This window comes from Thermobia domestica, chromosome 18 (assembly GCF_964235325.1).
Source record: "Thermobia domestica chromosome 18, izTheDome1.hap1.1, whole genome shotgun sequence".
NCBI lineage: Eukaryota > Metazoa > Arthropoda > Insecta > Zygentoma > Lepismatidae > Thermobia > Thermobia domestica.
Genome location: NC_137471.1, coordinates 53,789,189 through 53,812,148, shown reverse-complemented (window position 1 = coordinate 53,812,148; position 22,960 = coordinate 53,789,189). Strand labels below are relative to the sequence as shown.

General features: G+C 36.2%; 1 protein-coding gene across 1 annotated transcript in view; it reads right to left on the bottom strand.

Annotated features, from left to right (window-relative positions):
* The window catches only part of Gdap1 (ganglioside induced differentiation associated protein 1), a 34,077-nt gene extending 14,443 nt beyond the window's left edge, over positions 1–19,634 (bottom strand). Inside the window, exons 1-4 of the mRNA XM_081747067.1 lie at positions 19,478–19,634; positions 10,205–10,397; positions 8,056–8,238; positions 2,769–2,969 (exon numbers count right to left, since the gene is read on the bottom strand). Coding sequence (XP_081603193.1) covers positions 2,769–2,969; positions 8,056–8,238; positions 10,205–10,397; positions 19,478–19,579 — 679 coding nt within the window. The 5' untranslated portion in view covers positions 19,580–19,634. The remainder of the gene's footprint in view (positions 1–2,768; positions 2,970–8,055; positions 8,239–10,204; positions 10,398–19,477) is intronic.
* Between the last annotated feature and the right edge of the window lie 3,326 nt (positions 19,635–22,960).

Below are 22,960 nucleotides of genomic sequence, written 5' to 3'. Positions count from 1 at the left end.
ACTTGCCACAACTGACAAGCTTCCATGTTCTTCCGTTACCTTCTTCGTCTTCACAATTGTTTTGTTTTGATATCATCCATTAATTGTAGTCTTCTTCACCCTGTCCCTCTCTTTTTTGCCACCAAACCCTCTAGCACGTCCTTCGTGATACAGTTCCTTTTTAGCCAATGTCCCAAGCAGTTTCTCTTATTCTGCTTAATCTATATTATAAAACTGAAAGTGACCGTGTTTGTAACTCTTAATCTCTTGAACCGTTAGGTATTCACTTTGACGGTAGAACTTAAGGGCGGAGAAGGAAGGGAGAAAGAAAAAAATAAATAAAATTTAATAATTCTTGAACCACCAGACCGATCTCGATCAAATTTTCAACATAGATGAAGTTCGGGACTGGGAGTGTTTTTATCCTTTTACTTTGAAGGAACAACGTAGGGGAGGAATAGGAGGGGGAGATATATAAAAATCAATATAAATAAAAATAAAAGTGACTAGGTTTGTGACTTAATAACTCTTGAACCACCCGACAATTCTCAATTAAAATTTTCAACATAGATGAGAATCTCACCTGAGGTGACTTTTATATTATTTTGAGGGTAGAACTTAGGCGAGGGGGAGATATATAAAAATATATAAAACTTAACTCTTGAACCACCCAACCGATCTCGATCAAATTTTCAGCATAGATGAGGTTCCAGTCTCTGATGATTTTGATTATTTTACTTTGACGGTGCAACTTAGCGGTGGGGGAGAAGGGATATATATATATATATAGATAGATAAATGAAAATAACTGTCTTTCTGACTTCATCACTCTTCAATCACCAGACCGATCTTGATGAAATCTTCATCATAGATGACGTTCAGAGTTGAGATGGTTTTGTCATATCACTTTGACGGCTCAACTTAGGCGAGGAAGGAGGAAGGGGGGCATTTATAAATGATGAAAATTATCGATATTGGTGTCAAATCTATAGTTTTTGGGGTCGCTGAGATGCACAGTGACACTTCCGGTCATATTTACATCTAAATTCAGCCCCGCAACTCGGGGGAGGGGGAAAGGGAAATACACAAAACTGATTAAAAATGACCCATATTAGTGTCGAATCCATAGTTTTGAGATCGCTGAGATGAACGGTGACACTTTCGATGCCGTGTCCCGTAACATGGATGAAGGGAAGGGGATATATACCGATATATATATATATATATATATATATATATGATCGAAAACGACCGATATTAATGTGGAACATATTTTTCGGAGTCGCTGAGATGAACAATAATTTTCCGATTACGTTTAAATCGATGCCACTAAAAAAGAAAACAGCATACTTCATGGGTACCAAACATATGAGATACAGAGTTGTGGATTTAAATTTTCATTTTAATCCAGCGAAGCGGGTAATCCATGCTAGTAATATCTAAAATTGTTCTTTTCTCCCCACCATTTCTAACACCGTCTCATTCTTTTTCTGCTCGACCCAGCTAATTTTCTTTACTCTCTTTCACACCCACATTTCGAAAGCTTCCAGTCGTTTTTAATCATTTCTGTGTAATATCCATGTTTCTGACTCATATAGTCCAATACTCTACACGAAGCATTTTATGGGTCTCGGGTCTTTTTCTCAACTCTTTATTCAAGGTTCCACAAAATAATATTTTCTTTCACCTAAAAGCTTCTTTCGCCATTCCTATCCTTGCTTTCATTTCCCGTTCGCACTCCATATCATCACTAATACTACTACCCAATATAGAAAACTAGTCACCTGTTCTATTTTCTCACCTCTTACTTCTATATCTGACATCGACTGCTTCATTCCAATCACCATGGCTTTTATCTTTCTAACATATATTATCATCCTATGTTCTTCACAACCTTTCTTCAAGTTTTCTAACATTTTACTGATTTCCTCTTCAGATTCCGTAACAAGCGCCATATCATCTGCAAACTGTCTACACCTAATCATTCTACCTTCTACTGAAATGCCATCTTTGTTATGCAAGATCTTTTTCACTATCTCTTCTAGACAGATATTAAATAATGTTGACGAGAGACAGCATCTCTGTCGAACTTTCCTTCCAACTGCGCTCTCCTCTGTCATATTCTCCTCTATTCTAACACTTAAAACGATAATAGATAGTGACAGTTTTTTTTAATCGATTCAGTGTCTCAAGAAAAAATACCACTACCATCATTAACACTCTACCAAAACTGGAAATGAAATCTTTCAGTCAGTTTTACGTCTCACAGTGAGCCGGCTACGCTAAAGGAGACGTTGATGAGAAATAGTGGAATGAATAAAGTGGGTCATATAGTTCACTTGGTTACCAAAATTGGAAGTGGTTGAAACTTGCTACTACCTAAGGTTTTAAATATTAATTTCGTAGAGCATAAACGATCAACAAGCTGTTCCCTGAAATCGATTCAGCGTCCCAAGAATATACCGGAACGGGTAGAAATCGACTATTGAACAAAAAACGGTAATTAGACGACGATAAGCGGATTTTTTGGAATTGATTCGGCATCTTAAAAAAGGTTTAATCCTCTACTCTCTCTCTCTCTCTACTAAAACCAAAAAAGGTAGAAATTTACTACGCAACAGCTTTCATCTCACATTACCCCTCTATTGTAAATGGAAGTTATAGATCTGTTTCAATACTGAATTCGCGTAGTTTGGAAGCCTACCGAAGTTGCACAACTGTGAAACAAAACTCACTTATTCTATATAAATTCACTGTTTTAAGCAATAAAAACAACAACTGAAGCTTACCCTCACTATGAGACGCTAATTCTGTTTCCACTTCATTGAGTACTGTATCAACCTTGACTAATACTTTCCTATATTCATCTGCATCCGAAACCGTCGAATGTCTCACCTCTTGGACTTTTGCCTTCTGTAGAAGAACTTCCTTGCTCTCTGGGTACTTCTCCGCAAGCTGATATAGCGATTTAGTATTATTCAATTCTGCAGCTGAAAAAACAAATAAATACAATAAAAATAAAACCATTGCCAGACTATCACAACTACTTCGTTTTATTCATCACTTTGGCCCGATTTTGATCAAACTTGGCATGGTAGTAACCTTGTCGAGCTTAATGTCACATTCATATGAAATCTTCTGGTGAACAGGACTTTGGTTTCTGAGTTATAGTCCATCAAAAACAGGGTTTGAACTTAAGTCAAATTTTCGCGAAATACTTCTCTGCACTAACTCTCCCTGCTGGTCTAGTGGCTAGCATGTGTGCCTTTAGTGCACGAGGTCCTGGTTTCGATTTCCTGCTCGGAGCATTGAGAAATCTGAAAAAGCAATGCAGCGGTTCGGATTCCACCTTGAACTATAGATCCACGCCTCATATAGCCTCGGTACTGAAATGGACATAAACTGCAATTCAACCAACCAATATCTATATAATCGAACTCTTATATATATATAGTAGCCTTTGGCTAACTGGGGGCTCCGCCCTCAACGATAAGATTTTGTCTCTCAAGAAAACGCCTATTTAAATAGCGTGGAGATTTTGCATTTCCCCTTTAGATCCCCTCTAAAAACTAAAAGTATTCATTTTTGGCAATTTTCCTGTGGGTTGCTCCTGTGGGATATAATCATGCCAAATTTCATTACTGTAGCTCTACAGGAAGTACCTAAACATTTTGGAGTATAAAAGATATCCCATATAAGAAAGATTTTTCAATTCCCCATAAAATCACTCTAAAGTTGGAAATTTTTATTTTCGGTGATTTACTTAGGTAACGCTAAGTAAAGCATACCGAATATCAATGTTTTTATTTCAATTCCAAGTACCTAAAATGTGAGATATGTCCAAAAGACGCCCATTTAAATAACATGAGGAATTTCTTCATCCTCCTTTAGACCTCCTAAAGATAATAATAATAATAATAATAATAATAATAATAATAATAATAATAATAATAATAATAATAATAATAATAATAATAATAATAATAATAAATATTCACTTTTGGCAATTTTCCTGTGAGTTAGTTCCGGAAAGTTACAATCATGCCAAATTTCAACTTTCCACGCCAACCCGTTTATTTTATGTCAGTTCATGTAGTTTTATATATATAGTTAGGATTCGGATGTATTGTACGAATATTTACAATGAAGATTTGCTAAAAGAATCAATGACACCATTTTTTTCTACAATAATAACACTAGTTACAAGTACTAACTGTACAAGTTGGAGAAAAGAAAAAAAAGAACGTATTAATTACTTTTTAGTACCATAGGTAGTACTATTAGTGAAGATTTGAAGCGTAAATTGGAAGGAAAAGCAAGGATAGGAATGTCAAAATGACCATTTAGAGAGAGAGAGAGAGAAAAAAAAAAGCGTATTTAGTGGACTGTTGAATAAAATAATTTTTTTGTGAAGTACTGGACGTAGATAAGAAAGACCACATTTCTTTGAAATGTAGGTACGGAGAAAAGTTAATGTGAGTTTTCGTTTTCCGCTCTTATGCAACACCGAAGTTATGAAAGAATGGACCTACTATTAACGTTAGCTCTGGATCTCGAGCAGCGTTTGCATCCAGTGTAGCTGGCAGCTGCACAGACCATCACGCAAGATCAACTCTCACTGTACAAGCCATACCCCGTCCTCAAGGAAGAGCTAACTCGGGGCTAAGCGGTTAAGCATACGGGCCTTTGGCGTGGGAGATCCAAATTCGATTCTAAGCGGGAATGCATATGGTTCGGATCCAACGTTAAACAGTAGATCCACATTTCATATAGCCTCGCTGTTGAAAAGGACGCTAAACTCAAATCAAATCATCCTCAAGAAAGCTGGATTACAGGATTATAAGCCACCGGCCTCGGCACCAAGAAGAACGGATAAAAACAAAGGAACAGTGAAAGAAAGATATACATGAGATATACTCTATGTTTGAAATAGAGTGAGAAAACAATACTGGAGATAATTAGAACAACTAAAAAGAGGAAAATTAGAAGAATGAAAAGAAATTATATTCTGATGGACTTGATAAAGGTGAAAGAAAGCTAAAGGAAGAGCACAAAAGAAAGTAATTGGTGGAAGCTATTAAATTGGAAAATTCTACTTGTGACGTACACAGAATTTCATCAAAAGAAGGGTTTCAAGTTTCCCATCTATATAATTTCCGGTGTTAGTACACATACACGGCGCATATGTTAAAGAAAAAATCGTGAAATTGGTAAAGGAAATCTGACGAAGCTGCACTTGGGTTGAAGCATGCTCTGGTATTTTGTGCCTGCGAAAGAGGCATAATTTCCCGTTTGGAGTTGAGTACTTGCGAGTAGCAGTAAGTTGAAATGACAACCATCATAGGAAATTCCGCCAAATGAGAAGAGAGGACTGTCATCCGATTTCTGAATGCAAGAGAACAGAGTGCAACTGGTATTCACTGCAGATGGTATTGCCGAACATTATTTTTATCTGCGAAGTGCCATTCAAAAGTGGCGAGAATGAATGTTACGTTGGAATTCCTCTGATTTATGACAACGCGTGTTAATGCTGTTGAGACAATTCAAAAATTCTGATGAGAACTTACTAATGACCCCTCTTAGTTCCAACTTTGCCCTTAGTGGTCCTTTCTGTTTGTCTTTTCACCTTAAGATCTGCCTGGCTTCGCAACGATTCGATGCCAGTGAAGTTCTCAAGATATCAATTCTCAACTGGCTGAAGACTCCGGCGCCAATTTCTACGCAGAGGGTCTACAAACGCTTGCGCCACTTTCCCAAAACTGCTTAAGCGCTCCATAGTGACTATATAGAAAAATAGTTAAGATACGTAATTGTATACAACCAAAAATACTATTTTCTTCTTTGCAGTAACCAAATGGACTACTTTTTTTTTTTTTCTCCAGGATGCGCCTTGAATGCTGATATGGTAAATGTTCTTATTTTGGATATCTTGCTTAGGGGTGGTAAGTTAAAACCTGGAACTCCTTCCCCTTTGCGTACGTCAGATTACTACACCGAAGGCAGAAACATATGGAAACTTCCAATTTATATTTATACCAGTGACTTCTGATAATGAGTGCTGGATTAATGAGTTAATTACGTTACTTAATTATGAGAGTATTGTGGCTCAGTGACAGAACGCTCAGCTCTGGTGTGAGGGATCCTTGGTTCAATCTTAAGCCAATTGAGTTTGTAGTGGACAGCACTGTATCAGTGGCTTTTCCGTTCCCTTCCATATTTTCATTCCGCAAAATTCTTTTATTATCATTCATCTGCATTAATCACCCGTCTCCTTTGGTCTCCAGGGCACAATTTCGGGACGTAACCACAAGTTTCATTCTATTTTACTATATTACTTAATTGGTTGGATTTTACTATATTACACCACAAACTTCCATGATTATTGCAATTATAATAAGACAAATCAAACAGCTTATCAAGATTAAACTGCATCGATATCAAATTACAGAAGTAGTTTGACGGTATCTTGAATGAGGAGCTGTAGTCGCATTAGAGATTATGGATGTTCGATTTCATTTTACTGGGAATAGAGCGACCTCTGTTAAAAATTAAAAATAGTAGGTAAAAGGCTAGGTCACGATAGGCTGAAAATAAAGAAATGAAAGAAGCACAATTCTGATGTGCGAGGCAGAAAGGGTTAGGAATAAAAAATAATAAGGAATACGTTTCGAATATTTTATGCATTTTAGCTTTTTTAATTTTTTTTAATTTTTTTTTTTAAACGGCTGATAAATTCTTTTACACCCGGTTAGAACTATCCAGAGTTGAGCATCTACGACAGATTTTCAAACAGAAGGAGCTGCAACTGGCTCCGGCTTTCTTCCAGAAAATTTACATGATGTGACGTTTAGTTCGGTTACGATAGTCTGAAATGTCAAAATACGGATACATTTCTACTTTGCTAACTCGTTACCTAAACATTAGCCTTTCGAAATAACAGTGCTAAGTTTTATCTTTTACTTTTAACTTTGCTTTCAAAATTATGAAAAAAAATATTGAAATATATGAAAAATAATTAAACAAGAGTATATATACAGCATCATACTAACTTTGCCTATTCATATTTTTCAGCAGATCTGATTTTATTTCAGTAATTCCTTGTTTGAACGTATCTTTATATCTAAAAGTGATTCGACAACACACTTGAGCTTAGAAAATGGAAACAAATCAAGTAATTGCGGAAAATGATGCTGACGAAAATTTTTTTACTGTCAAAATGCGAACATGCCCGCATAAATGCTGACATATGGTAACTCTAGTTTTAGACAAAGAACAACTAAAAGAAACAAAAACACAAAGATATGATTAGAAATGTATTTATTTAACACCTGTGAATGCCCAAGGAATAGAAACGTTTTTATGTAACATCTGTGGCGTCCAAGGAAAGAGTTGATTTATGAGGTCACTCCAATTGTTCTTTCGTAAGTTTGGTGCGCGTGCATTCAACAGAGGCCGAAAAAATAAAGCCTACCCCAAAATTATGTTTCATATATATATATATATATACACGAGGAGCAGTCAAGAAGTTCCCAGAATGTTGCTGCAGTTTTGGCACTTGTGATACAATCACAATGAATCTGATATAGTAATCCTTACGTTGTCTAAATTATGAATTTGACAAGTGTGAATACGTTATAACAGACAGTGTGCGAGTAGTGTAGCTGAACGGAGGATGATCAGTTGGCGCAGTTTCACAGATCGAGCAACGCACAAACATCAAGTTCACGTGCAAATGGGAGAAAATAGTTTCAGAGACTTTGATAACCTTGTAAACAGTTTAACATCATCGAATGTTTTACTCTTCGCCCCGTTTCACCACCGTAGGAGAGATTAAAACCAACCCGACGGCCTAACTTCGGAACATACCATAAGAGGACTTTCGTTGGTGTTCCCAGAAATCGTAGAAACGGTGAAGCAAGTGTGTGAATCCGACGGTGCCTACTTTGCAGGCAATCAAGTAAAAGTGTGCTTATATTATGGTAATAAAGAGCTACAACGAAATTCCAAGAACTTTTTGAGTGCTCCTTATATATTTATTACAGTTACAGTAGTGACTTGCTACTACAGAACACTTACTTAATAGTAACTTCCTTATTGGCTGCGTAAAGGGTGGTTTTGGGTTTTGGCAAAATTCTGGATGGTAAAAGGAACCCATTGTGATTACTCCTGCCGGAAGCTGGTCCAGAATTGTTCGGAAATGGATTACCTTTTGTTTCACTTCTGGTCCTTGGTCAAGGGGAATCAGACGTGGTGTATCACCTGCAAAAAAACAGTTAACTACATCTACTTGGTTTTACACTAGGAATTATCACTTCTACTGATGTAACTCCTAACATTTTCACTGCAAATAAATCTTTCTATTAACCTTTGGACTTTCTGTCTATATCATTAACTTTCTCCAACTTTGCGAACATTCCTGTTATTTTTCAATGTGTGAACTTCCTCAAGCCGAACGTAAAAAAGGTACTATTGCATACTGAACAGCAACAAAGAATTTATTCAAAACCCGGAGGAAGTTAAAATTAATGGCAGACAACTCAAAGCTTAACAGAAGAACTCTACGAATGGAAACACTTATGCTATCATCACTATGATACTTACGCTACTTTGTAACGCTAATTCTGTCGTGAACTATGCTACATATGCCCTGATTCTAAACGTCTATGCAATACACGAGATTATCTGGAATAATTCAACGCAATAATGCACTTCATATATATATATCTTCTTATTCTTCAACGTATAACTAGTTCGACACCATAAAATATTGTACATTCAGATTACACAAGATGGTTCCTCGTTACATCTATATCTTTCTAGTTACTATAGCAACGACATTAAAGCAAGGAAACAAATCGTCATAGCAACGATAACAAACAAAATTTCAATATAAACAAAATATTTAAATTATTTCTTTATATAATTTCTTCTTATTATTGATAGCTTGTGCCTTTTTAAATAGCTCATTTTGCCCATAAATAAAAAATGATACTTAAAAGTACATAAGAGATACATTATCGTTGTAACTTATGCTTATGCTATCATCAAAGTTTCGATATTGAAAGAAAAAAAAAAGTTATATTCTGTGTTTAAAATTTCCGAAGTTGTTCCTTGTCATATACCTTGATTATACATCACATATTAGTTTTCTCTCATTTATTTAGTTTTAAAGTTACCAAATTGTTTGCACACTTCAAGACTTTGTCTACCACACCACACTATGCTACGACTTCTTGACAAAAATACTGCTTCCAAAGTTATGTTTCTTGGTTTCTGGCACTTTTTCCTTGCCTGCGAGTGAATTTAGGCAACCAGTAAAACACTATACGAAGATATATAGCTTCCAGGGGCTTCATAAGATGATTTGTCAACCAACACTACCAATGGATTTGGTGGGATGCATAAACGGCACTTGGTGAAAATGCAACACCTGTTTGGAAACCAACAGAAACAGCCGGGTCTGGACTAGACATAGGAGTCAAGTACTGAATACTGTAAATGCACTTTCTTACTTGTAAAATCCACTACAGGAAAACAAAAGTGGTACTTGAATAAGAAAGTCATACAAAGCCGAAAAAGCAAAAATTTCTATTTTTTATGGGGAAAAAAATTTCCCTTTTTTTTTTTTTTTTTTTTTTTTTTTTTTTTTTTTTTTTTTTTTTTTTAGTGGAACCAGAATATACTTACTTATTTAGTATGACGGATTATTCAACAACCATTTTGAAACTTTGAGCAATGACTGAATACATTCCTATCAGCTATATTTATGGATTTCTGGCAGACGAAAATTGTCAGAAACATTAAGAAGAAAATGGTATTTATATTTAATTATTATAAATACTTAATAAATATCAACAAAGAATGCCCTGGAATCCGCTCTCATAGAGAAAATCGGTCGAAGGGCAAGGGAATACAATGAAAACCCACTGTCCTCTGAACGAAAAACATTAATGGCGCAGTGTAACTATGGAAATATGCAGAGTTCTCTATTCATAGTGTAAAATGCGGCATACATAATGAAAATATTGTGTTTGAGTGTGGCACGTGAAAACGTGATTGAATTTATGATGAAAAAAAAGACTATATCTAAAACACGACAGCAACAAAGGAAATAGATCATTGCTCATGTTTCATGATCTTACAATTAATTAGTTAAATAATTTGTTAGCATTGTACTGTAATACATATTTCAGCATACTACTGATGTATAAAACTGGAAACTTACCGTTGCTAAAATTATCCTCTAAATAATCAATTATTCGCCCTGAATCTGGAATAATTTTAACCCCATCCTTTAACACAGGCACCTCTCCACGAGGATTTATTTGTAGAAACCACGGTTGATATTGCTCGCCCTTTGTTATCATCACTATGTGTGGCTTAAATGGTAATTTTTTCTCATGGAGTGCCATAACAACCTAAAAAGAAACTATGTTGAAACTCGACATAATACAAGACGAAAAACAAACAATAATACCTAAACATTTTTTTTTTATTACTGTATGCGTAATACTGTACAGCAACAAAATATTTATAGGTAGGTACAGAAAGAATCTTAAACGATTACACGAAGTCTCATATATATATATATATATATATTAGGGATGGCCAATTCCGGAATTTTTACTTTCCGGAATCCGGAAAGTAAAATCGGAAAATTCCGGAATTCGGAAAAATCCGGAATTCGGAAAAAATCCGGAATTCGGAAAAATTCCGGATTTCGGTAAAAATCCGGAATTCGGAAAAAATCCGGATTTCGGAAAAATTCCGGAATTCGGAAAAATTCCGGAATTTAGAAAAATTCCGGATTTCGGAAAAATTCCGGATTTCGGAAAAAATCCGGAATTTAGAAAAATTCCGGAATTTAGAAAAAATCCGGAATTCGGAAAAATTCCGGAATTTAGAAAAATTCCGGATTTCGGAAAAAATCCGGAATTTAGAAAAAATCCGGAATTCGGAAAAATTATTTTTTCTTTTTGTAATCCTAAGAATTTTGTTCAAACGCAAACGAACAAATTTCCTTTTTGTAATCCTAAGAATGTATGATGCAAGTTAAGCTGAAACTTACATCCTAAAGTATACACTACTCAATCTTCCCATGGTTAATGAGATGTAGTCCAAAAGTACGATGTACTTCTAATATTTAATTTTTGTTTTACTGTGATATTGTCCAGAGGTAAGACATATATCACACTGAGATAAACAACTTGACATAATGAAGATGTTATCATACGTAGTTCTCCAGAAAATCGTGAGAAACTAATTTTTGTGAAGTTAAAATATGCGTCGCTTGTTGCCAGTGGGATGCAATTGATAACTTTTATGCTGGAATAGTCTTATTATTATTATTATTATTATTATTATTATTATTATTATTATTATTATTATTATTATTATTATTATTAATCGTTTATGTACTGTAAAAGAAAAATGTGAACCGTTAAGTAGTAGATTTTATCTGTTGTTTTTTGATATCTTCTAACAGTAATAACAAACTGCTTGTAAATACGCAATGATTATCAAGGACAATGGCATATTAATGTAAGGACTACTCTGCAGACTAGCAATAAACAATAACAGATAAACAATAGTTGCAAAAAAAAAAAAAAAAAAAAAAAAGTAACTAACTTGGGCACGTCAGAATGTTCGCGAGAATATAGGGACGCATTGAGACTAGCAAAGAGCGTGCTATTATCATTACTCAAAGGGCCGTACGATGGAGGCATTAATGTTAATGGCACTAATGAGCACTTACTTGCTATAACGGTTAACCTCATTTTTGAGATGATTCTTAGAAGTGGGCGTGTTGGCATGCAGTTAGAAGACCTATATCCATTATTTAAAAAGCACACGTTATCTGTGAAGTACTAACGATTTGCGTCACTATCGAACACTAACGTAGCACTAGCGACGTTTAAAGTCGAAATGGAGTCTGACATAAGTGGCTTGTCAACTTCACGGACATTATATTTTCCTTGAATGAGAGAATTTTGCGCCCAGGAAATTTGCGCCCTACCACAAAAATAGGAAAAAATGCGCTCGCAATATATTTGCACTGGGATGTTTGCGCCCTACCCCAAAAAGAGGGGAAAATGCGCCGGCTATATATTTGCACTGGGATGTTAGCGCCCTACAATTCAACTTATTTTTGTATTGTGTAAAGTAACTTCCACTCACACTTGAACTAGGCTTGCCTATCATCGTCTCAGTGAGTTACTCCATCCGTTATATTATTCCGAACAAATGAAAAAAATTACAATTTTAGTTCACTAAAGGACAATCCATACAAATACAATTTTTCATTATACTACAAAATTTACAAAAAAGTATAAATGACTGATATATAATTATTAATATAATGAAAGAGTATAATTTAATCTACAAAAGGCTGTTTGGCTCTACCCAGATATCTCTGTTCACAATCCTTGCGAGTTGTTTGGCTTTTCAGGACACAAAATATAGAAAAGAAAATGTAAAGTGAATGTAAAATCAGTTCAGTAATATTATCAAGAAAACTATGTACAGTGTGTTTACTTGCTGGAATTCAAACACACAATTGCGTTCAGTCGTTCTTTCAGAAAAAAAATTTTCCGGGGGGCACACTTAGAATTCCGGAGGGGGGTCACTGCTGGTACTATTCTATTTATTATTATATTATAGACGTATTATTTTGGTCTCCTCCGAGGGGGCACTCTGAGAGCTCTGGGGAGGCCAGTGTTCCCCCAAAATCATCTCTGGAAGAAGCAGTGATTGCGTTGATCCGTTGTGTTCTTTTGGCTTATATTGAAGTTTATTCTCCCCTTATATAGCCACAATGAAAATAAATCACAAATGGCATGGTTGTGGGGGGAGGATTGTTTATGCTGTAATGTCAGCCCCTCCGAGCAAATGCGTAAGCTCCAATAGGTTCTTTTATTTCGCAGAGCTCAACTTCCAGGTGGAGGTACATCGCAGGCGCAATTTTCCCTGTTCTTGAGGTAGGGCGCAAATTTCCCAGACGCAAAATTCTCGACACCGTTCGAATGACCTCGGAAAACTATATCTTTTTCAATACTTTTTTTATATTCTTTTACTCGAGATTTCTTCATAGCTTCTTATTAAAATACTTACTAATATATCCTCATTTTATTGTCCTAACCAATCAATATGGGTATGTTGTCAGTAAAATATTTAGATTGATCGAGCCTCTGGTGTGTAACCACAGTATTTCATATCATCCCCCCATTAGAAATCTTGGCTAAACGAACCAATATATGTTGCCAATAGAATAGTTTAGAATGATTGAGCCCCTGGTAAATAACCACAGTATTTCGTGGCAGACCCCCCCCCCCCTTCCTATTACCATATTCTAGCTACATGCCTGACTCAGCTAATTCTCTACATTATTTACCAAGCACACGTTTTCTAAAGCGGAAAATGCTCTCTAAATACCTAAGCTCATTATTTTCAGCAGATGTACAAATTGGGTAACATTCTATCTACATGATTACTGGAAACCGCTTCTCGCTATCTATAACCATATTTACTATATAATGATTAACGTTAAAACCGGAAATGGTTGATTTGTACCGCTTCCGGTTTGAATATTACATTTATCAGGGAACTCGATTCTTAACTATTGACTCTGTACATCATGGCCAAAATTGATTGGTAATCCATCAGATAGTTCTTGAGACTGTTTGCTTCACTGACGGACAGAATGAATATATGGCTATAGAGTTTTGATAAACTAAATTCGTTAATGAGTGATGATGGAACAAATATAAGAAAGGTAGGCCTTCCACCGGGAAAATTTTCGAACACAAAATTAGCCATCGAAAACCCACATGTCCTGGGTTAGAATACCATAGATGAAAACTCTACCACTGAGTCATCAATCACCCGCTTATTAGTTTTATTAATTATTATATTAATATAAATTAATGAATGCCTGCTTATGTTAATTATTGAACAATTACATTGTACACTTCGTAAAGTCAAAAATTATAAATTTGTATTTACTGTACATACAGTGAGCGCAGAAAGTGTTCGTACACCTATGCTATTGAAACGAGAATGCCTGCGAAAAAGAAACAGAAAATTTAAGAAGTGTAATAACACACACAATATGAATAATGAAAACTAAGCTTTATGAATATATCAATAAAGAACCACAAAGACAAGTTTAATGGTCAGAAAGTAAATAAATTCCGTAGAAAGTGTATAGAGTAGACGCAAAAAGTGATCGTACACCTGACGTACGAATACGAAACAAAGATACCACAACTGGGGTTCACTAGTATTCACCTGGGTATACACCTCTGTATAGCATGACGAGTAACAGAATGAGTTTAGTTGTGAATAGAAGTGAAAAAACTGCACGGTGGGCTGTCAAAGTGGGAAGCAACCGAACAGAAACAAATGAGGAGACAAGAAAAGTATTTATTAAATTGCATAAGAAGAGTAAGTCTTTGAGAAAGATAGCAAACCTTGCAGACAGGCCTCGTTCAACAGTACAAACAATAATTGCGATGTATAATGTTTCTATCACTGTGCGAAAAAAAAAAAAAAAAAAAAAAAAAAACTGGAAGACCAAGAGTGTTGAGTGAACAAGATAAACGTTACATTATTAGGGAAAGAAAAAAGGTTCCAAAAAATAGTGCTGTGCAATTGGCAACGGATCTGGAAACACGCGGTGTTAAAGTATCAGCCAGTACAGTGCGGAATATTTGCAAGGTATCATGGTCGGATAGCCAGGAAAATGTTCTGGGTGAACAAGACAAATCGTATAAAGAGACTAAAGTTTGAAAAAGAGTATAAAGATAAGGGATCAGGCTTCTTTCTGGAATAGGGTCATATTTTCGGACGAAAGTAAATTTAACTTTATCGAGTCCAATGGGAGGCGTATTGTATGGCGCAAGGTGAATACCGAGATGAATCCTCAAAATCTCGTCCCTAAAGTAAGACACGGAGGAGGGTCCGTGCTCGTCTGGGGTTGTATGAGTGCCTCAGAAGTGGGTCGTCTCCACCTTATCGATGGAGTGATGATCCACAAAGTGTATATTAACATATTAAAGGAAAATCTCCATACTAGTGCTCAGAAGATGGTTCTTGAAAACAATTTATTGTTCAGCAAGACAACGACTCCAAACATACAGCGGAAAATACTCGATTGTGGCTACTCTATAATACCTTGAAACAGCTTCGCACACCTCCCCAATCCCCAGATATGAACCCCATAGAACATCTATGGTCTGTTCTGGAGACAACAATCAGAAGGCACAGCTTCTCTACTCAGGGCCGGCGCTAGCAATTTTGCCGCCTCAGGCGGTGCTTTCACATGCCGCCCCTTTAATCCGCAAACCTTATTTTGACAGATAACGTTCAAGTGTCATTTAAAAACATGTATAAAATGGAAAAGTAAAAAAAAAAAAAAAAAAAAAAAAAAAAAAAAAAAAAAAAAAAAAAACTAACTTTCTGAAATGTTCACGTAATATTTAAACGACTCTATACTGACACAATATTCAGTATGCTCGATTTCGCTGTATATCTGTAATATAGAGCAGCGCATACAGAAAATAAAATTTTAAAAATATACTTTAATCATGACTAAGAATTTTAATTTTTAGGCTTATTTTATATCAAAAGGCGTTTTCAACAGAGTATGGAGCAAGAAGATAATACAGTAAATCAGATAATTATGGTAAATGTAAGTGATTAGCTTAAGCCTTATAATGTACTAAAACACAATAGACATACATAAATTTAACATACCTTAATTGAAAGAAACTTTTCTTGCTTTGATATGAGCAAATTCCTTTATCACATCACGTAGTCCAATGTTTAGCCAATTTGTGTTCTATTGATATCGACGCTAGACCACTGAAGCGTGTTTCAGACATAGAAGAGTGTAGATAGTTTCTAATAAACTTAAGTTTCCAAAAACTTCTTTCTCCACTTGCCACTGTTACAGGCAAGATTAACAAAATTCTACGTGCAATACTAACATTGGGAGCAAAGTCATGTTCGTAATTTTTTTTTTTTTTTTTTGTGAACTTTCACACGCTTAATTATAGTGGATAACACTTTCAGTTTGTCTTTCAAATCACTGGGGTTAATATCTTTCAATTCTTCGTGTGTTAAAATGATGGTAAGTTTAATACACTTTTCAGACAAAAAATTCAGGTGGTAGGCTATATCTTTACGATTACTTATATCGCAAAGAAAATTGAAATACTCGCTGTTATGTTTAAGTTGCTCAAATCTTTCTCTTAAAAGCTAACACAATCACTTCTAGAACTTTGTAATAAAAATCGATCTTGTATCTTGTTTGTGGCTGTTTTCAGTAGCTTCATCCTCTGCCTCGTACTGAAACTGTCTCTTCTTTCGACTTCGAGCTTGCACTGTGTTACGTATCAGTGGATCACCCGTATCTAATGCTGATGCCAAGTCCATCGTATCAACTAAGTAAGATTTAAACTTTGCATAATTTTTGCTCCTCTCAAAGTACCCAGATATATTTTCAAGAAATCCTACTGCATCCAACACATGAGAATCAATGCTTTAAAGTCATATCAGACAACGAGTGAGTAAAGGAAAGAAAAGTAACTCAGCTGGTTTGCTATACACAGAGCATCGTGGACGACCATTCTATCGGTTCTATTGTCATTACTTATTTGAAGTAAGGCATCATAAACTTCCTATATTTGATAACTGAGTCAGAGCATCAATTCGGCTCTCCCACCTTGTGGTGGATTATGATTTTAAAGTGAGACTACTAATATGTTCCTTTAGTATGGCCTAACGTTGAACTGACGCAGAAAAAAAAGTCATAAACTTTTTTTTTTAGCTATACAAAAAATGAGACATTTCTCAAGAAATAATACGCTGTACGATTTACTATATTCGGAATGAACAATTTGTAAATTGGTCAAAAACTCGCTATTAGAACCTAAATGTCTCTAGATGCTACCAGGGGCGGATCCAGGGGGGGGGCGATCGGGCGATCGCCCCCCCAGAAGAGGAAACTTTTTTATTTTATATATAAATAAAATATATAGTTTATTTTTTGACGCTCTTAAAAGTTTCCTCTCTAAGTAGCAGTATTAAAACTAGCTCTAAGTAGCAGTATTAAAAGTAGCTCTAAGTAGCAGTATTACAACCCCCCCCCCCCCAGAAGTCCGTCCTGGATCCGCCCCTGGATGCTACAGGCTAGAACGGCCTGTCTCAAGTGGGAGTGTACCTTTTGCATACTTGGAGCGGAGCGTTAGAACATTATTGAATAGAAAAAAATATAAAAAGACACCGTGATAATCTTATGCACTCTAGCTCAAAATCCTATCTACACTGCTGCAAGGGAAATATTGAACGAGATACCTGTGGCTAGTAGTTTGATAATTGAAAACGAGGAGGAATGCTCTGAATTTCCTGAGAGAGTATTTTCTTGAATGTGAGTAAAGTAAGTTCAATTACATTCTCAGGTTAACACAATCTTATTTTTCCATGTGAGCCTATTACGAAGCATTATATTTTGATAGTATTCTTTTCTTTTTCAAATTTTGCCGCCCATTAGACTTGCCGCTCTGGGCGGTGGCACGGCTCGACCCTCTCTCGCGCTGGCCCTGTCTCTACTAAAGAAGGCCTAAGAAAAGCTATTCAAGAAGAATGGGACATAATCCGTCCCGAAGCTACAGAACTACGAACTACTATAGGTGAAATCAATGCCACGAAGACTACAGACAATCATTAACGCACAGGGTAATCCCACAAAATATCAAATAACGTAATATACTTTATAAGCACTAATTCACGCATAAGTGTAAGGTGACATTTTGCGTTTACACAAAAGGAATTCTCTCTTTTCTTCTGAACAAAAAGTGATTGTGTTTGTTTGGCCTTTCTGTTGTATATAGAAATAAAATGTATGAATGTGTAGTCTTAATTCTGGTTATATATATATTTTCCACCTCCCGTTCTCATGCTAGCTGTTTTCAATATAAAGTATGCACGGTGTACGAACACTTTCTGCGCTCACTGTAGGTATGTTGACAATAAGCGAATGTTATTAGAATATTTGTTGAGATTTCTTTTCCTCCACTGCCTTTCGCCTGGTTAAAGTAGTTTGCAGTGCTTTGGAGCAGCTGCAGGTGGGAACGCGATAATGTTTGAGACATACCGGCGACTTTTTTGTGTGTGAAAATAAGACCTTCCTTATAAAACAGTAAATAACTGCAGTAGCAATTGTCTACGTAAGTGATAAAGACATATCCAACTACAAGAAACTAATACAGTATATATATTCATTATTGTGTTTCTGTTTTAACAGCTACTAGTTAGGGATGGCCAATTCCAGAATTTTTACTTTCCGGAATCCGGAAAGTAAAATCGGAAAAATTCCGGATTTTTTCTAAATTCCGGATTTTTTCCGAATGTCGGAATTTTTCCGAAATCCGGAATTTTTCTGGATTCCGGAATTTTTCCGAAATCCGGAATTTTTCCGAAATCCGGATTTTTTCCGAAATCCGGAATTTTTCTGAATTCCGGAATTTTTCCGAAATCCGGAATTTTTCCGAAATCCGGAATTTTTCCGAATTCCGGAAAGTACATTTTCCGATTCCGGAAAACAAAATTTCCGGAATCCGGATTCCGGAAAATTTTGGCCATCCCTAATATATATATATATATAATATTTTTCAGCAATTCACGATCCAGAAATGATACTTCTGACTTACCGAGCATGTGTGAATTTCTCAGCCTGCTCAATTTTGCAGTCAAACGGTTGTGATATTTACACTTGCACTAAGATTGCTGCATTAGTCTTTCCAGTGAAAATGACAGAACACATTGCTTGAAACTGTTTCGACAATAAATAATGGTGATGAATGTTTAGACCAAGTCTATAAGTAGCTGTTGACACAGCTAAAGCAGCATGTAACGCACTTTTTGGCTAATTGAGGCTATTGTAAAGGGTCTATGGTCTATTGTATTAACTAGTACCAAAAACAAATAAACCGGAAAGATGCATTCCGAGTGCATCCCATTGAAACATGAAAATGAGTTAACATTTTTTTCCCCACTAGTTTTTAACCGTAAATAACGTAAGTCATTGAAGATCTCCCTTTATCGGACTACTTTGACTACAAGCTTGATGTTTCTCTGGATTGCAACAAAGAATTGCAACTACCGGTACTGTATTTTTGTGGTAATTTCATAGCACGCACTGTAATAAAACCACCAATTTTGCGAGTCATCTAAAATCCATTTACGGTATTGTACTTCTGCTCCACAACCCTAATAGTTACACATAAACAAATGTGCAATATTTACTTTCAAACTATTTTCTTAATTAATGAATTTTCAGTAACAGAATGGAATACATTAATTTCAGAACATTACACGTAAATTTGTCGGGCGGATCAACTTCCAAGACAGGTGGGTAATTTTCAAGGGCGTATTATCATAGACAGCTTCGTCAACACTTCTAAACTTAGGTGCTAAAGTAATTCGAGAATAATAATACCTTTTGCGAATAAAATGAATAATGATGATAATACAATAATAATCCATTCCCTTTCCCATTGTTCTTAACATCACGAGACTCATCTCCAGTGGACGCTGCCATGTTTGTGATCGGTCAATGATGCCAACTGAAACAAAATAGTATTTGGATGAACTTCATTCTGTGCGTCAATTCAGCGCAAAATTTGCTTCTTGTTTTGCGATGAGCGTCATAGTGACTCAACTCTTTTCTCATTATAAGAGGTCGTTGCTATAGTAGTTTCTCCCATTTTTTCGCATTGAAATCTGCTAATTTTGCGAAGACTCACTGGCGTAGCCATGAGTAGTTGCCACAAACCCCCGAGCCCCAATATGCAGTGATATTGAAAGTGCATTCTGCTTATAAGATCTCAATATTAATCTTTTGTTTTTAAGCTCACGTAAGCATACGTGAGGTTATAGTTTCATTCCAGGTGCATTATACGTGGTAGGCAAGTGTGCCATCGTCTACTTAAGGAATAGAGGTCACTATATTTGATGCCGACCTAGGTTAAAGTAAACTCGCCATAGCTCGGCTCTGTTCATAAGCCTACTTATTATCTTGGTAACTTCTTGCTGAGCCTGAACGAAATTTAGTTAGCAAGTAGTTCATTGTCTATGCAATGAGAGTATCTACTATATATTTGGTGGAAGCAGGGGCTGATCCAAGGGGGTCGATCGCCCCCCCCCCCAGAAGAGGAAACTTTTATTTTATATATAAATAAAACCCATCCCCGAGTTTGACGCTCTTAAAAGTAGCTCTAAGTACCAGTATTACAACCCACCGCCCCCCCAGAAGACTGTCCTGGATCAGCCCCTGGGTGGAAGAGCATGGCCAGGGATAGGCTCAGCTCTGCTACAGTGACTGTGTTCCACAGCTTTACACGCCAGGAGCTTCTGAATTTGATTCACCAACTATGTTCTCCTTATTATATTTGATCACCAAACAAGCAAACAAAAACCGTTACATAGTCATGCTAACAGAAAAAAAGGACTTACTTCATAGAAGCTATATATTTAACCCTGTATAAGCTTTCAACATATTAACAATATGCAGTATACTTCATTTTTTGCAATAGAAGAGTTTTGCAAAAAAAAAAAAACTCTTTTTGCAGAGTTTTTGCAACTGGATACAACTCTCTCATAGCTAACCTCTATAGCATACACCCCTTTGGCGTGGGAGACTCGTGTTCGATTCCAGGCTGGAGCTCATGAGGTTCGGATCCTACGTTAAGCTGCAGGAACATGTTTCATATAGCGGTGGACAAACACCGTGTGCGTGGGTTTCCTCGGGGTTCTCCCGTTTCCTCCCACTTTCTTCATTCCACCATTTCATTCATTACTCATCATCACCGTCTCCTTTAGCCTAACCGGCATAACCGTGGGGCGTAAAACTCAAAGATTTCATTTCATTTTCATGTTTCATATAGCTTCTCTGCGGAAAAGAATGTTTAAACTCAAACCAAAGAGCAAATGTTTACATTAAAAATATACGTTACTGAGTTTCTCCATAGCCGATGGTTATCGCGCCTGATTTCGGCGTGTAAGGGTCTCGAAACAATTCGGTGTTGATTTAGTATCACGATGCAATTGGAGATGTATCGCACTCCGAATAAGAAAATCAGAAATACTGGCTCCTGGGAGGCGATGGACTGACCACACATCACCCAGTTGAACGCTCACCATCATATCAACTGTAGATCTGTATGGACTACAGTGCTTGTAGGTTTATTCTTGTAGCACCACTAGAAAGAATTGTTGAAAAATTACAATTCTTTTACAAATTTGGGTATAAATATAACGTTCGGATGTATGCATAAAAATATAATGCAAAAAACACAAAACAACCTTTGGCCACTAAAAAGCACGAAATCTAATAAACCGAGTCAGTATAGAGCGAAGCTGGGGCCCGAGCGTTGCGAGGGGGTGAACAGGCACCGCAACGAAAGTGAGTGTACGCATAAGCAGTGGTGCCCCCCCCTTATGTCCATGACGCACCCCCCCAATTGTCTATCCGTAGGTGTTCTTCCATGAAGAAAATATTCTTTTTGATTAATTTTACCCCCCATCAAACATATTTATATAGATTTTTACCCCCCCCCAAATATTTCAATGACGCAGTTTGCGTCATAGTCCCCCCTTGTGGGCACCCCTGGCATAAGCGAGGGTAGTGAAAACGGGTAGGTTTTGACAATGACACGAGTTTCAATAGAACTTGTCATGGTTTCATAGTTGTAGCGCACCACTTGTAAACATAAAATACAGCTTCTGTACACTTTGCAGAAATGCACCGCCGGTGGAAAATAGTTTCTAGTACTCTCATCTTTTATATGTACTCACATATTTTAATCGTCGTAAAGCACTTGTAATGATTTGACACTAGTAATTCAACATTTGTAAACATAAAATACAGCTGTATTACTTTGTATATAATTATGTCGCTTGCAGAAATTTGATCTTTATAAATATGTCTTAAAATTGATCTTTATAAATGCATTAAACTAGCAGAGAAGAGAAAACAGGCAAAATTACGGTGGCTACAAAATCCGAATGAAACAACTACACAAAATTTCGCAGATATCAGGCGGGAAACTTCCAAAACTTTTAGAACAAAGAAACGGGATTTTTTGAAAGCTAAAATTAAGGAACTTGAAGATAATAGTAAAAATAAAAATATTCGGGACATGTATAAGGGGATCAGCGAATTTAAGAAAGGCTATCAACCTCGTGCTTATATATTAAAGAAATCTGACGGAACAGTTCTCACCGATACGGATAGCCTCTTAAATAGATGGAAAGATTTCTTTGACGATTTGCTGAACACGCAGCCAAAAACAAATGTGCATGGAGAAAAGGAGATACACACCGCAGAACCGTATATTCCAGAACCCAATCGAATAGAAGTGGAAGCCGCTATAAAGAAATTGAAGAAACACAAATCTCCGGGTGTAGATGAAATTCCGGCTGAGTTAATTTTAGCTGGAGGCGAAAAATTGTGGAACAAGATACACAAACTCATTCTCCTTATCTGGAACAAGGAAGAATTGCCACAAGAGTGGAAAGAATCAATCATTGTTCCAATTCACAAGAAAGGCGACAAAACTGACTGTAATAATTATCGAGGCATTTCTCTTCTGTCAACATCCTATAAAATCCTTTCAAATATTCTGTTAGCAAGATTGACCCCATACGCAGATGAAATTATTGGAGATTATCAGTGCGGATTTAGACGAAATCGATCAACTATCGACCAAATATTTACCATTCGCCAAATACTCGAAAAGAAGTGGGAATACAATACCCCGGTACATCAACTATTTATTGATTTTAGAAAGGCTTACGACTCGGTTAGGAGAGTACATTATACAACGTTCTTACAGAACTTGGAATACCGAGAAAGCTAATTAGATTAATTAAGATATGTTTAAGTGAATCCCAAAGTAAAGTCCGGGTAGGAAAATTTTTG